The 17,423-nt window shown below is 37.4% G+C and overlaps 1 protein-coding gene across 3 annotated transcripts in view; it reads right to left on the bottom strand.

Moving 5' to 3' along the window:
* Window positions 1-719: 719 nt before the first annotated feature.
* The window catches only part of LOC134753553 (protein Wnt-7b), a 78,670-nt gene continuing 61,966 nt past the window's right edge, over window positions 720-17,423 (bottom strand). For 2 of the 3 annotated variants that reach the window (XM_063689473.1, XM_063689464.1), the window contains exons 5-9: window positions 7,844-7,955; window positions 7,179-7,341; window positions 3,516-3,697; window positions 2,813-2,955; window positions 720-2,702 (exon numbers count right to left, since the gene is read on the bottom strand). In XM_063689473.1, the coding sequence (XP_063545543.1) occupies window positions 2,551-2,702; window positions 2,813-2,955; window positions 3,516-3,697; window positions 7,179-7,341; window positions 7,844-7,955 (752 nt within the window). In that variant the 3' untranslated portion in view covers window positions 720-2,550. The remainder of the gene's footprint in view (window positions 2,703-2,812; window positions 2,956-3,515; window positions 3,698-7,178; window positions 7,342-7,843; window positions 7,956-17,423) is intronic. The other variant, XM_063689479.1, reaches the window with a different exon arrangement.

Genomic DNA, 17,423 nt, shown 5'->3' with positions numbered 1-17,423 from the left:
GCTGGATATTTAGATATTTACTAATTTAATATTTGAGATGAAGAACCTAGCTACCTTTAGGCACCGACATTGACGCGATGTTGTTGGGTATTTTGACGCCGCGTCAGGTTCTGTTTCCGTTCGCAAATACAAATTGGGGTAAATTCAATATTTTAAAACTATAATATAGATGTGCATCTGGTTTTTTACGTCAATTAACCTTTTGGACGCCAATGACCGATATATACGCACCGTAGGTTCAACGCCAAAGACCGATTAAGCGGTCATAGACCACAGAGCAACATAGACCTACATGCGTATGTATAAAGTTCAATTTCAGTTTTGACACTTCGGTGACGTGGCGTCTGGAAAACAGCTTTTGTGTTTGACACGGCGTCGAAAAGGTTAATAATAAGTACATATAAATTTTTTGAACTTTCTGTTAGCTACCTACCTACTTTTTAATAGGCATTGCCAAATTTAGGTAACTATTCATCAATTATTGATGCATTAGGCAGGTCGTCATCATCACTTTTCTGATCAAGACTATACATATATATATATATACCTATGTTCTGCGGGGCACAGGCCTCCTCTCATTGTGCGGGAGGGTATGGACTATAACTATACGCCCCTTTGTAGCCATCTTTAGCTCACAGTAAAGCCATTGTTATTACCAATTTACCAAACTGTGGGTCAAATGGGATAACCTTCGAAATATTAATTAAAATAAAAATACATTTCAAATGTGTCAAACTTTTATTCAAAAAAATCGCAATATTAAGTGAATAAGTTAACTTAATCTACGTGGAATGTTTAAGACGAGTTAAGTACTTATTAAATTTAAGAAACACTTAAAAATACTATTTTAAAGCCGTTGAGTCTTACTTTAAATGCATGAAAAATGGTTGTAAGGATGAAAACGTGTACATGTGAAGTTTATTTACATATTATTACAGCCAGCATCAGAAGTAGCTTGATGGGCGATATGTTTTCTAAACGATTTACACACGCGTTTATTACAGGTGCATCAACACCGCATCTAACTTTTGTCGAGCAACACTGTGTAACACGGTAACATTAGGTAATTTACCTTGTTACATAGGCACTGCTGCACAGTGTTGCTCCACAATTGCTCCACAAAAACGAACTGGCGGTGTGGATGCACCTTTAGTTTATCTATATGTCTATATATCTAGTCAACTCTTCTCTGAGAGAAGTTCTCTCTCCACCAGCCCAAGCCGAAAAGTTCACGTGATAATTGATATTGTACTCTCTTAGCAACAATGTTGTATTGAGTTTTTTTTTGGTCGCTTAGCCCGCTTAGTTACTCCTGTTGCTGACTGTACTGCAAAATAGATTACCGTAAGTGGATTTGGACGGCTCTTCGTAAGAAAATACTTTCGCACTAGCTCGCACTAGCTTCATAAGGTTCCAAACTAGTTTTTGACCCCATGCCCGAGGAAGGACATAAGAAGTAGTGTCTCACCAAAATTTTTAGTTACGGCAGGTTTCAGCAGAAAAATCATGTTTCAGCCGAAGGTTCAGTTTCGGCCAAAAGACTGCAGAACCTTTCGACCGCGCCGAAACTGTGATACAGTGATACAGTGATATGTTTCGGCCGAACGTTTGGTTTCTATTCGACAGAAACTAGAGCAAAACTGAACCTTCGGTTTCGGCAAAAAACCCAGTGTCGGGCGGACACCAATAAGTTACTATTACTTAATCCTTAGTCCTAATTGTAATACTTTACATTTCAGACCCCAAAAAACGATTTATTGTTTACAGCTTTGGACAGTTTGAAACTAACTATGCTGCCATTTGTTTGTTAAAAAAATACGTCGCGGACCTTAAAAAGCTATTGCAGTTACTGGCATAAATTTTAGTAGGTAGCGTAATCACCTACAAAAAGGAATACAAGAATAAGAAGTGCGTTCAAAACAAGAAGATACCTTCATTATGAATAGGAGGCATTTATACAGATCAATTAATAATATTTAATTAAGTATGATAATGTAGACATTATATTAATGTATGTACAAATGCTTATTAAACACCGCAGCTAAAGGGCTTGTTTTTGAGGTTTTTTGTAAAATTGTGTTTAATCATCGGTGGGGTGAATTTCAGAATATGGCAGTAGTAAGCATTGATAACAAATTGATAAGTAATGATACTAATGATAGACGAATATGTGACAGAAAATAGTGGACAAAAGGTTCTGTCATCATCGAACTGACTGAATTTGAATTGTAAACAATCGCTTTAAAACCGGGTTGCCTGAATAAGCTGATTGATTAGATATATTTAGGTACAAATTACAAAACACATTCAGATATTGTACAATGAGATAATAGTGCGATACCTACATAGTCATTAGCAATCACTCATTTCCGTTATATTTTATTTTCAAACCCAGTCAGTCAAAAAGCATAAGTAATTGGAATCGAAGGCAGAACGGATGCTTGAAGTCTCAGCCCATCGTAGCGCGGACGACGTAGTTGGCTATACACACGACAACAGCAATGGATCCAACTGCAGTACTGTTGTTAGTCGTCTCAGTTGGTTGGACGGTTATTTACATACATGCGTCTCAGTACGGACGACGCAAGTCTCACAACTGACGCGACAGCACCAGTGGAAGCGACATCGGCATTGGGTGGCTTTGACTGCCCGCACGGTGTTGTAGCCTCGGCCGCAGCAGAGTGTCTCACAGCCGTCTTCACCTGCAAAAATAATTGGTTAAACAAATCTTGACCTTATCCTGCCTTTCCAACGTTTACTTTTAGAGTCGAGCAGGCCATGCCTAGACCATGGATAGACTTGTGTATTTTACCTCTAGAGGTTCTGTTGCATACTCTTCCGTGTGTGCCAAGGGACCCCGAGACTGCATCAGGTTCGCAGTATGACGGGGATGGCTCCAGGTACACCAGCTCTGACTTTCGTGGTTGCCGGCCCACCGCCATCGTTTGCTTTGATCTGGACATTAAACAACAATTATTGAAGACTGGCGATCAAGTAAAATACTCGCATCTTCCATGATTGCAAATCTTCGTTTCACCATAGATAAATAAGTAAAGTAAGACCAAGAAAAGTCTGCAGCGATTTTGTTAGCACACGCAGTGCAAGTATAATTTATACGTCATAATTTCATAGAAGTTTGACGTTTAAAATAACACTTGCACTGCGTATGCTATCAAAATCACTGCAGACTTTTTAAGAACATCGCATAAGTTAAAAATAAGTAGGTATCTACTATTACTTGAACTATGCTTTAGCGGTGTTGTTATATTAGTGACAAAACTGCCTAACATGATTTGCCTTTCTTTCTTTGTAGCACAATACTGAAGATTTGACCCATTCTTTCAAGATACCTGCGTACGGCAAGATGCGATTGCAGTAGCTGAGTTGCGACTAATTTGGTCCTTCTGACTTCACTCGGAGCGCGGCTTTGAACTGGCAAGGCTCTGTAGCAGTTTTTCATATCCCACGAGCCAGACAGGTCTCTGTACTATTGTAGATGTGATCTCTCAAATTACCTGCGTATGACCAGATGAGACTGCGGCGGCTGAGGTGCGACCAGCTTGGCCTTTCTGTACTTTTCTCGGAGAGCGGTGGCCACGGCTTTGTACTGGGGTAGGGCTCTCCAGCAGGTCCGCATCGCGCAGGATCCAGAAACACCATGGCATTTGCACTCGCGGCGGACCAGGTCTTTCACCATCTAAGGAACAAGAAGAACTTATATACTTTTAATTTTTTTTTAATAACCAAAAAAAAGGCATACCTTAGACATACTTTTAATTGTCAAACTTTACCTTTACTTTACTTTTCTTAACTTTTTTTGTCTCTATTGAGTAATTCATAGTAGTTCTGACTGTTAATCGAACAAGGAAGTTTGTATTCGGATGTATATTCATTTCGTAATTTCTTGTTATTAATTTCTGATAGATATGACCTGAGCTATCAAAAGTGACATTTATGGTTTCTGGTTCCCTTCGAATCGAAATTCTATGGATACATATTTTTTGGTTTCATATATTTCATATGTGGGGGTGCATACGAACTTACATTTTGATATCAAAATGACTTGTCATATAGCATCAATATCATGCATCAATATCAATATGTTACACACATATATATGCACAATCATTTTGTGAACATTCTGAGGCAATCCGATAATCGCATTGGAAAAAAGGCAATGCAACAATAAGAACTTTGGCCTTATGCAATGATTTTAGGTTTTGACATTGTTTTCACTTAACACATTCTGTAAATTAGCATAATCAAGTTATCAATATCTTGCATTATTTCTGTAAAAATATACATAGAAAATCTTGGGGTTCTTCATAACATGCAGTTAGAATGCCACATAAACATTCATTCATGCAAATGTTTCTTCGCATTAGTAGAAACGGATACTACTTAACATGGCTTAACTGGTTCTAATAGATACTTAGCACTAGACCACCACGACTGACAGTGACTTTAAGCTCAAAAGACCTAAAACCACTATAATTTCCAAAGAATCTCCTGGTATATTTATTCCATTCGACTTTCCACTTTAACTTAATGAAAATTAAGCGTGTAATGCAAGAATTTTAACTTCAAGTCCATTTGTAATTAAGACTTTATTTTACAGTAGTTAAAGTCGAGAATAAAATGAAATGAAAAGATACATCAAGATTTCCAAGATGTGATACTACCTATACGTTTTGAATGCAGGCAGGTGATCGTCACTGATACTACACATTATACTCCGATTACTTCGTCTTTAATGTTAAACTTTATACCAAGGAGTTAAGACTGGTTTTTGAATAACCGGTATGCCATTTGGCTAGAGGGTGCAAATAGACATTCAGAATACCAGGACACGCATTTCAGAAAGACATTTGTCTTCAAAGAGGTTTTCAGGATTACCTGACGCATACAATACAAAGTAGCTTTACGATTGATACCTAGGTTACCTACTCTAATCAACAAAAAAAAATCAAGGCGTAAACCTTTTTTTGACTGGGTTTAATGATATTTTGTGAGATTTCAACCACAGGTTACTTCACCGGTTCATCGGTTGCTTCAACAAGCATACAATTTTAGGTATAATCAGAGCATCTTTTGTGTTGTGCTCGGGCGGATTTCTGATTTGCCAAGAATTCAACTACTATATGACTTCAGGCGTACGGCGTACACCGTAGACCGTGATGTGCAGTACCTATATCAACGGTAGATTTGGTTTACAGCTTACAGCACGAGTTGACCATGCCCATAAGACAGATGTCGTTGGCAAGTGCAGAAAGCCGGCAAATAGTCGATTGATTGAAACGGTCGTGCAACACAGTAATCGGTACCTAATGTCGCCCCCGACATTTCTCGAGCGCCTTGGGGTCCAATTACGGTATTGTGCGAAACGACCGGTTGCTGGCAATTACGCCGAGAGCGTTCGTGATTCGGTGTTTTTGAGCCGTGTGAGTGGGGTTCCGTGGGTAAGGGTGCAACATTTGTTTTCCTTATAGGAGGAATAGTTCACACCCAAGACTCGCTAAGTATTCATTAAGTATGTAATTTGGGGTGGGCCGTTTGTATGGAGAAAAATAATAATTAAATAATAATAAATAATTAATATTAAATAATTTACATAAACTTAGGGGTTTTTTTTAAATGTGGCACCCTAATGTACTTCTAAACAAAGATCGCATTGGGAAAGAAGCAAAATTAGAACACACACTGTGTATTGTATACTTATAAGAAATAATTATTTTTCTTCATGTCCTGACCTGACTGACTTTCTCATTTAGGTGTGTGCCAATATTAGATGGTGAGAAAGTCAGGGAGAGAAACTATTCCTTATAGATGATATTTGATCATGGCAAATATAATCGCGATGTGTGTGTTAAAAAAAGCAAAATATTTATACGTTACGTTTTTCAATGCATTTTTCCGTTTTCCTTTCAGTGGTGTATATCTGATGGCATAAAAATATCAAGTACGTATTTTCTAATCCTCATAAAATCAATATATTTTAATCGAAATTTTACTTTATTAACAATACAAAAACTGATATATATAACAATTTAAAAACCTAGAGACCCCTCGAGCTAAGTAATATTTGACATTTGGCAACACCATCAATACTCGTAACCGTCACATTTTCATAGAACGGACCAATGAAACTATAAGTACTAATGTTAAAACATTTTGTAATTTCTGCGGAACCTTCCACATAAACCAGCAGTTAAACAGTCATAACAACGTATAATTCGAAACAAGTGAGGTGGTACTTAAAAGAGATATTAACGCTCATCCAGAACTAGTTTTAACCATATCGACACATTAACGTTTTGTTTTTAACCGCCGTTTTGAGCGGCCGCCATTTTGCTTTCAACTTTTTTAATCGACCGCCGGCATGCGATGGCGTTTATTATGTCTTAAAACAATAATCAATAATGTCTTTGTAATGTTTGTAACATCATGCAGGTATTTTGTGTTGCGGTAATTTAATTAGTTGCATGTATACCGCTGTAAGGAAGGAATAATTAAGGAAATAAAAACAGATATATGACTATGTACGTAAGTTGAAATAAAGCAAAGCTGTTTTTGAAGCATTGAATTTTCATTTTTTTTATATATACTCTTCTTTTCTTGATGGACTTGAGGGCGGTGTTGCCCGTAGCCAATGTCACGTAAAAGGGTAGGAACAAAGTAAATGCTCTTAGAGCACGACGCTGTTCGGTGGTTGTTGTAGTTGTCTCGTAAAACCGATAGCTGGATTTTACGAGAAGCACGTGGACTACCGGCCGTTGACTCCAAAATGGTGGTTAAACACGCTTTGAGATTAATTCTCCATTCACTGCACACTACCACATTAGATTATTGTATAATAAAGCTATCGATATTACACTTTAAACAATATTAATGAGCAAAAAACAAAGGAATTAATCACGAGGCTACTATCAAGATGGCGTTCGAACCGGAAGTCCTTATATATACTCGTAAATTTTGCAAAATGAAGAAAACAATGTGTTGTTTGATACAGAAGGTCCCTCACCTCTCTGCTGATGCGATTCTAGTGCCGATACACCCGGTGCCTCCGGCGCAGATTGTGCAGCTCGGAATCTTAGATCCCTCCCACCACTGGAATTGTCTTGGCGTAGACTCTACTCAGTAGAGAATTGGGTATCCTGTCTATTACAGAAGGTGTATACCTCGCTCACCTTCCTGCCGACGCGGTTGTTGTGTAGGTTCATGCGTCCTCGCGCGTCTGCATCCAATTCTCTTGCATCGAGAAATCTACGCGCAAATCTCGCTCCGTACGCGGCTTCTCCGCACCCACCCCATTGGAACTGCTCTGTCGATGGTCGCCTCCTGCTAAAAGAAGTACTTGGTTAGTTTGGGTGTTAGCCATGAAAAATGGAAACTAGTTTTAATAATATAGAATATATCGCAGTTTCATAATTTAGGTACTTATTGTGATCAAACACTCCCTACTCTGTATTTATTCGCGTATGCAGTTGCCATTTAATACGTGAATGCATCTTTCCTCGTCACAGTATTAAAACACAATAAACCTAGTTTTCTTTTACTCGCATCGATGTATAATAGAAGTACCATCTAGCATACATTGTTACTTACCTAATGGATGCACAGCCATGCAGATTACGCGGTGCACGTTTGCTTCCTTCATCACTGTGTCAAAACATCGCCTATACTCCTTTTACTCGCATCAGCTTGTAACATAAACTAGCAACTGGCATTTCTTCCTCACCTGATGCAGATAAGCAGACAAGATACCGCGACTGCACGCGCCACACAACGCGTTCATGAAACCAGCTAATATGACGGTGTACGTGAATACAGTTTTGATCCTTACCTGTTAGCTGCACAGCCGCATGCAGGCAGGTCGCCACGCGCGCACGCCGCGCTCAGCGCATGCGTGACGCCAGCCGAAGTTATGGCGTACGTGAAAGCGGCCTCCTTAGTAGCTGTGCAAAAAATTTGAGATTAGAATTGTGGCTAAGGAACTGCAGCTGCTATGCCTGCTATGCGGTCCATCGGTCAATCAGTTAGCATTTTTAGGTATCTATCTGTATATTATGTCGGTAACTGTGTAAAATAACTCTTTGTAAAATTGTGAATTGCTTTGCTGAAATCACGATTCGCGAATTACCCTAAATGTTTATTCTAGGATATATTTTACTCTCCGTATGTTTACTTATAGTTAACTATAACTATATTTGTAACATCTAATGTGCAGTCAGCATCCTTATTACTCTTATTAGCAGATAAGCGTCAAAATCTACCATTCTCTAATTTATTCTTTACAAAAAGAAGTGTGTCTCTTTATACATGTATAACAATTAGAGTTTAGCGGTTATAAGTATATGATTTTGACTACAAACGGTAAATATAATGTCTCTATTTATAAAACAAAGAACTGATGCTGACTGTACACTGTCGCAATTTATAGGTATAGACATATTAAGTGCAAGGATCCTTTATGACTGCCTACTTAACTATAACATAAAAAAAACCCACACTTTAAGTTTTAACTTCTTAAAATAGAATAGAAACGTTAATTGAATAATGCAATTAAACGGTCGAACGCGATCACAAGTACTAACACTTAAGTCTGTAGATTAGGCGCAAATGTTTGTTTTATAATGTTTATCCGCGCGATGGCATAATTTCACAATAATATTTACATTCGTGCCCGCAGCTGTCAGCTGATTGAAATGTAGCCTCTGACTGAATAACATTAGAGATAAGAGCTGTTTCAGACTATCTTGTCTGAACTTAATCGCTTATAGTACATTGACGCGCGTTGCTCGCGAGCTTTAAGTTAGTACCGCTATGAGAAAACTTCAGCCTTTAGAATGATTTTATGATACGATGGGAATTAAGAGGGTAGGATAAGGTGTAAATGACAGATGTAAGTGAATTCCTATACAATCTGAAGCCATCAGCGTATCTTATATTTCAGGCTGCACGTGTAGAAAGTCTGACAGTAGCCTCTAAAGAGCGTCATTTTAACTGCTTCGTTGTTGTTACATCGTGCAAACCTGCGGGTGAGCATGTTACCTCTCACTGCCGTCGCCCTTCTCTCTCTTTCCAGATCTAGATCGTCCTTTAAGTCATTCGTGAGCATATGCCCCAGATACTTGACGCGATCGACAACTTTTAGGGTCTACTAATATCTACTACAAAAGCACTAGAACCCGGTAGTCCACTGAGACATAGAATTCTACGAACTCGTTAAAATCGCTGAAGAATCGCAGGCAAAATGCCAGTGTGTATATCCCCTAACGCTATCTCTCGCTGACAAGTAAAATCACTGGACAGCCTAATACGTTAATTAGTTCACTACAATCGAGGTTATTTAAATCGCAGAACTGCAGGGAATTTTCCAGGCAGGCCTGTGTGTAAGGGCCCTAACGCTATCTCCCGCTGACAAGTAGAAGCCCTGGACAGGCTAATGCGTCAATTAGTCCAGTCAGATAGACCCGCTTATTCCCTACTTTGATGTAAAAGGTTTTGAGTAATCGATGATTTGCAATGGTAAGAATGGTCATGAATAATAATCTAGTGAGAGGTGATACTCAGTTATTTGATGTATAAATGTATTAGGGTCCTCAGTTATATTAAAATATACAAGCAAATGGATCCAACAGGTATTGCTGCCACATATTATAGAATGGTGGTGGTGAAACACACTGGTTAGCCAACACATACTTAGAACAGAAAATTATACTGTGATTAACTTGATGTTATTTTTCTTATTTTTTGATATATCTGGTTAATAATTTGTATACATAATGAACAGGATATCTACAGTCATTTGGTATACAACTTGAAATAATGCATTCAGTCGTTTTCAATTCAGAGCAGTTCAAAATCAACTCTGGATTGTCAAATTTTTTAACGTTTTCCAATAATTTGTTAGACCAAGTAGTGAAAATGTTATAATATGTTATATATTTGTAATGTATTTTATAGCCCTTTCATTTCATACCCCACATGGTATGTTTAAAAGAAAATTAAAAAAACTTTGTACCGCCGATTTTATTACGTCATAGTTACTACCTCCACCATTTTCGCACTTGTCATCTCACATATTGTGTTCAGGAGATCATACTGAATGCACTGATACCAATATAACCATATCCGAGATGACTTGAACGAGTTGAACGGTAAGTAACCTAAAACCTGATTTGCCACCATATCTGGACACCTTAAAAAACAGTCAGCTGAACCTACTAAAATACCATAAATACCACGACCAGACCACGCGAAAAAGTACCTACTATTCGCTAATATCATTCTCAATGGATACATGGATACGTGAATTGTAAATCTATTAACCCTTAAATGCATAATGATGTATATATGCATCGTATATTTGATGGTCCGTGGCTCAATATGCAGCTATCCAAAATATTATTCCCTCAATCTATACAACATGACACATCTATTTCAATTTATTAAAAAGTTATACAAAAAATCATGCATTTAAGGGTTAAATTGTGACTTATACTTACCGGACTGTGCCGTGATTAATATTACCCGGATTAATGTATTAACAAAATTATAAACTAAACAAGCACAGGAAAAAAATCTGAAAACTATAAATTCGTAAAACATAAAAAAAAAAAAATTTGTACGGAACCCTCGGTGGGCGAGTCCGACTCGCACTTGGCCGGTTTTTTTGGAAGTCTGTTAGCAATAAACTTTATCGGAACTTGTAAATACTTAAAAAACCAAATAAAGAAGTAAAACAAACTAAAATTTAGTAAAGAAGCCTTGCTTCATAAACTTCCACATAAAAAAACCTCCAAATTAACACGCCTCAGCTACATTTATGACCGAATCAGACCGCACCCGTCATATAAATGTAAACAAACGAGCAACGTAAACAAACAGCCAATTAACGCCTGCCGCTATAAATAATAAATAAATAAAAAGTTAATTGACACTCCAAGGGTCTTGGAAGTGCACAATACGCTCATAGAAATAAACTTACGGAATCTTGCACATACCTATAGGCCAATTCGAGTTTTAGTTTTTTTAATAGCTTTCCCCTCTTGTGGGTTATGGCAGGAGGGAATTTGCCCATGACGACGTTCGAATGACGACGAATGTTCGGCGAATAAAATAATTTTGATTTTCTAAAAGGTATTGTGCTGGAGTTTTAGTTATTCGATCTGTTTCCGATATGATACTGATCTGTCGGTGCCAAAAGTGACGTTTTTGGTCTTCGCTTAGCGTCGCTTTGCTTTTGTTAACTGTAGTTACTTTAGGTCACACTTATTTGGAGTCGGTTTGGAATGAGAATTTTATGTATTGGAATATTTGGAATTAGATTCGAGAAGTTTATTTAATTATGGTCTCATTCTAATAAGGAATAAGAATAAAATGTTAATTGGATTGGTTTGCAGAATAATTCATACTGTGATCATATTTTGCAGTATAAAAGCACATTTTGCGGCATTTTAAGTAGGTATAACATGATCAAGATAAAATACTGCTTTTGCCGCATAGTGTAAAGGGGCCCACTGACTATCAGTCCGCCGGACGATATCGGCGTGTCAGTTGTTCGGAACTGTTAAATTTTTGTTCTAACTAACAGGCCAATATCGTCAGGCGGACTGATAGTCAGTGGGCCCCTTAACAGGCAGGCCAAATGTAGTTAGGTAGCCGGGGACCTATAATGTAGATTTGGAGGACCATTTTTATAAAGCTACACGTTTTGAGCTAAGTAGTCTTTCAAAGATACTCAGGGACCTGGGGACCGGAGAGCTGGCAGTTAGCTCGCTCAACGCATCGGTCTGGCAGTTCAGCGGGGTAACGGGTAACGCAGCCAGCATATTAGGGACCTTGCCGCAGGGGCCTTTTTTAGATTTAGTTTAGTTCAGTTTAGTTTTATTTTTATTTAGATTTATTGTAATTTTAAGTTGTTTTTATTTATTGTTTTTTCACCTTATATATTAACAAAGATAGATATAACTCCGTAATAGATGGATACAGTCTAAGGAAAAAACGTGCCTCGAAAATCAAGAAAATTTGATTCTCGTTCAGATCAGTTCAGTTTGTTGACGGTTTAGTTTGTTATTTAACAATTTTAACGATCAGTGAAAGAACATGGGTCAAAATCATAAAAACAATTAATGCAAATAAAAAAAAATCATTTATCTATATTTAAATACATTTTATCGTATTTTTATAAATCATCATTTTTAGTTTTAACAGATAACAGAACAGATGGCAGTGAATTTACTGGGGTTACAAAATTTACTATGACAGTACCGCTCTAGTATAAGTTACTCTATGATATTAATTATAAAATAAATAATACAATAAAAAGAAAAAAAAGTATAAAGCTATACACGTCAGAGGGCGTGCATCTCCGAAAATACTGACACAATACAAATCGTCGTATAGCACCATCTAGTTCGGCTTTCAAACTCGGTCACTTTTTCTTAGACTTTACACATCCTATACAATAAATCTTTACACGCGCTTAAGAGGAAAGGAGACGACGACGAAGTCTCCATACAAATGTAATGCTCATTTTCCTCTCTGGATATTGACATTATGTTTACACAATTTGATGTGCGTATAAACCATAACTATGCCCCTTCTTTTGACTTATTTCGATTTTTTTATTATTATAACAGTTAGGAGCAAAAAACAATGTCCATACAAATTTTTGAAAGCTAATTCTTATAATAATTATTTTAAGTAAGTTTTTGCCAAAAATATCATTTTTAGTACAAGCTTTTATCGCTGACTGTACTTTTTTTACCACAGGCAACTAATACTCATGAGACAATTTGAAAAACCCCAAACACAATTAAGTTGCATTGTTTCATCCCAGGGTTCCTGTCCTATGACCACCTTGTGTCTCCATCATCAGATCAGCTCGATGGTACCATAATATTGCACTGTCACCCGACTTACATCATGTAACGAAAATTTTCAGCTCAATCGGAAAATGGGAAGTGGGTCAAATTTAGCTTCCAAGATTTGACCCACTAACAAACCAACTAACGTATATAACTAACAGGGCAAATGAAAGCTTGTCAAAAGGGGCATCGCTGTGGTTAATATACACAAAATCTTATAAAAATATTTTCTATACCTAATGTTTAAGGATGGATCGCATCCGAAACACTACACTGCGCTCCAGAACAGGCATTGCTGACGTAGGGGAGAAGACCGCTAGGCTGAAGTGGGACTGGGCAGGTCACGTCTGCCGCCTGCGTCCGGATAGGCGGGCTAGTATAGCCACCAAGTGGATGCCGCAAAAGAAGCGCGGACGTGGCAGGCCCAGGCGGAGATGGCGGGACGACTTAGACACCTTCACTAATAACTGGCCGGAAACAGCTCAACAACGGGAGTCATGGAAATCAAAGGGAGAGGCCTTTGCCCAGCAGTGGGACACTACAGGTTATTAAAAAAAAATATGTTTATTTATATCCAAAGGAAAATGGGGTTACGTTTGTATGAAAATGCGGTTTGGCGTAGTCGTCCAAAGTCCGTGAAGGCTTTTTAGCGACGTATTTTTAGACTTTTAAAAGTTTAATTTGTAGTTGCTTAAACCACGGTCCTGTAGACAGACATAGTCGTATTGACACGGGCCGTCAATTAGTCCCGCCGTATAAATCACGGCGTGGGAGTGAGACGGCTGTCGTTTATTTGCCTGGTACTGAGCTTTTTATCCCGCCACGGCTGTTATGCCGGCTGCCATACACAGGAAACAAGTAAAGTCAAAATAAATTAAATTTATGAATACGTAAAGGCAGGGAATTAACTGGTACACGTACCTACGCAAGGTATGCGATGCGTATCTAATGTCAATCTGAACCGTGAATCTTGTATACTTGAAAACTTGCGTTGCGTAAGTATGACAAGTATTTCTAAGAATACAAAATTCAGGGTTCATATTTCAACCATAATGTTTGATTATTAGCAGTTACTTCACAAGTTCACACCCGAAAGGACTAAGCGCAAATTCAGAATAGCGACTCTTCAGGTGTTAGTAAACCGACTTTAAAATATATAACCAAAAAAATCATGAAATTAATATCATCATTGCTTACATGAAACTGTCCTATATGTTACATATTGAGCCTCAATACTCGTTCATCCCTTTTATTTGAATCCTTATCACTGCCCAGACTTGTTTTTGTATGGGACACTGATTTTAAACAAACTAGTCTTAATAAATAAATAGTAAAGTATCGATCGGGTTCGAAAGAATTATGTTTCTGGAAACGAGATTATCACTACCTGTTATTGACACAAAAAACCTATCTCCCACCAAACTCATTGGAAACTCAACTTTATGGAATAAGAAATAAGGTTTTAAATTTGTGTAGCACCTAGCGGGGCTTGTGACGTAATTTTGCTAGTTTAGCAAAAATAGAGCTCAAGATTTATCTGTTAAAGATTATGTAGAATTTAATTACGAGACTGCCTTAAGAACAGGATGGGAGTTATAGAAACTATGGCGGCTAGAAGTACAGTTAGGAGAAATAGAATAAACCATTTTTTTATTCTAAATGAACCCCGTTTAAGGCCTGTGCACACCGGATCCGTGCGCGTTGTAATATACAGACCCTTATGAGAGACGGCACACCGCTTGCGTGACATGTGCGTGTACGGCTCTAACATTTTAACGCACGCGCACGTATATGCACACGCAGCCGGTGTGCTCTGGCCTCAAATGTTAGTTAGTGCTTGGTCTCTATACGTGTAACAGAAAAAGCGCAAAAATAATATTAAACGACAGTAAAATCAATGTTATTTTATTTTAAGTATACTAATATGTTGTTGTTGTCAATAATGACATTGTCAAGTACTGCCATAGACAGTAGACAAGATGGCGCTGGTCGCTGCTGCAAAGGCTGCGTTCAGCTTATGGTTGGGCCGTGTCGTACGGCTGCGATCGTGACCCAAAATGGTCCCGCCGGAAGATCAGCGCTGACCTTCGGGTCAGCATTAATATGCTGAGGCGAGACCATTTCGTGGTAAACTTCAACTCCTACCTATTCTATAAGTTCCTATAGCTTTAGTTATACTTTTGTATGTAATTTTAGTTTTAAGTTTATCACGAATAAAACATTTGATTGATTGATTGATTGAATATGATAAAATAGTATTTAATTTGATGTTATTGATGAATTAATATTTGTATAATTTACATACTTAAATTACCAGTGTTTGGCACTGACCCAGTAGGTGATACCTAACAGGGTACAGAATGATCTTTAAAGCCGGGTTAAACAATAACTTTGATTAATGCAAGAAATGTTCTACGATAAAACATATAAGTATACTTAGTGTGTTATCGATATCGTAAGCAATCAATTTCTAAATCATAATTTTAGAAATTGATTCAAGACATTCGGACAATAATTATAACACTACATCATCAAACAATAACCTACATCAAATAATAATTCACTTCATTTCATTATAAATACGATTTTATATTCTTACGTCGTAATTTTGTCGACATCCTCATTATTTTGTCCTCGCACTTATTAAACGTCAAACCAAATTGCACCTGTCAAACCGGGGTATGTAAGGCAATAAAAACATTTAGTTAAATATTAATATGATAATATCTAATTGTTAATTATTAAAGCTGTCAAATGAAAATGCACAGATCAGTGTAAACATGATGACAATGGCGTAATAAACTTTAGTTTGATATTATCTTACTAAACTATTAGAATTATTTGTGAACGCGCATTAATTATCTGGTACAAGTTAAACGTTGCGGCGATTTACTGATACTGCTAATATGAGAACATCGGTTTTAAACTACGACTGATGATCGCTCAGCCAAGAGAGACTGACACGGCTGAAAAGACGATTTGGAAAAGCCAAGCGAGTAGGAGTAGGTATTTACTTCCGTATGTTCACCAAATTGAACTTACGAACAGTGTGCTCACTGCTATATTTAAGTTAAGCAATTCTTTAGGTAATGAATTATGTATTTCGTGTACACAATAGACATGCATGCACTTTAACGAACAAGTATTTTTTTTTAATAAAGGCGATTAAAAATTAATAATATGATGAAAATGTTCTACGGGTAACGTCGTTCAACTAGTTCACAATCTCGTTTCGATTGTTGTCTCTAAGCGTGCTTATTCTTTTACCTAAGATATAAATTTAAGACATGGTTAAACATATTTTGTCCAAATATAATTTTGAATGAACGGCATAAAACAGTCTTCATACTACTCCGGTGAAGTCCGGTGTGCAAGCGGGTCATCGCTATATACGTATATAAACTGATTTATAATTAAATTCCAATAATCTAACTTCACTTTTTCTCTTTTCCGTATGTTTTAAGAAACTAAGCAAAGCTAAAAGGAAACATCTATATTTATTTCAAATGCTAGAGTATGCAAAAGGGAAATTTGAGTTTACTTCTTTACATATTTTCCATTAATACGAAGAAAAAGGATCTAAGTGAGGTTAGTTTTTTGGAATTTAATTACAAATCAGAGTATAGTGCCGCTGCCGTGCCGTTTTGCTCACACACCTGACCGTATCCACATTAGTGTGATAAATAATCGCGTAGAGTCAGACCAAGCTAAGTTGGCAGCGATTTTGATAGCCCAGACGATGCAAGTGTATAATAAACGTCATAATTTCATAGAAGCTTGACGTTTAAAATAACACTTGCACCTTCTGGGCTATCAAAATCGCTGCCAACTTAGCTTGATCTGACTACGCTACGCTACGCTACGCTACCGCCTTAGCATTACACCAAACCAAACCAAACCCAGGACGGTCAAGTCGAAGTCACGAACGGCGATCTTTATTGCTCAATGATCGTTGTATCGTATTATTGTTTTGGTCATTGACATAGTCATTTATGTTGCATTAACATGACAATCGTAATTTATTACTTAGGATAGCAGGATGGTATACTGTTAGGATAGGTTGTAATTTATTATGATTGTACCTATTTTGATTTTATATCAGAATGAGATCATGAATGAAGTTGAATCTACTATAGAACCTGAGACTCATTATGACTTCTATGAATTTTAGCAATATTTATTACTAAATTCATTTAATCTCATCAAGAATGTCCCTAATCATAGTTATCATATATTGTCCAGATAAGGAGCCATACGAAAAAAAAAAAATTAGAAACTAAAATCCGTTCTGAGCCATGCCGGGTCCAAAGGTCCCCATCACACTAGCAGCGTTACCCCGCTGTATGGCGATGGAGACCTGTTGGACGAGCCATGACTCAGAACGGGGGTCACTCCCTAATATTTGATCTATGTAAATATAGGAATTTTATGTTGGTGATAGTGATGGGGTAGAATCAATCTTAGCGCTAAAATTAATGTCATCATCTTCTCTTTGAGTAAGCGATTGTTATTAATTGTTTCTTGCTTTCTCTCCGTTCTCGAAGTTCCAAG

Source organism: Cydia strobilella, chromosome 2 (assembly GCF_947568885.1).
Source record: "Cydia strobilella chromosome 2, ilCydStro3.1, whole genome shotgun sequence".
In the NCBI taxonomy this organism is placed as follows: Eukaryota; Metazoa; Arthropoda; class Insecta; order Lepidoptera; family Tortricidae; genus Cydia; species Cydia strobilella.
This window is presented reverse-complemented; position numbering and strand designations above follow the sequence as displayed.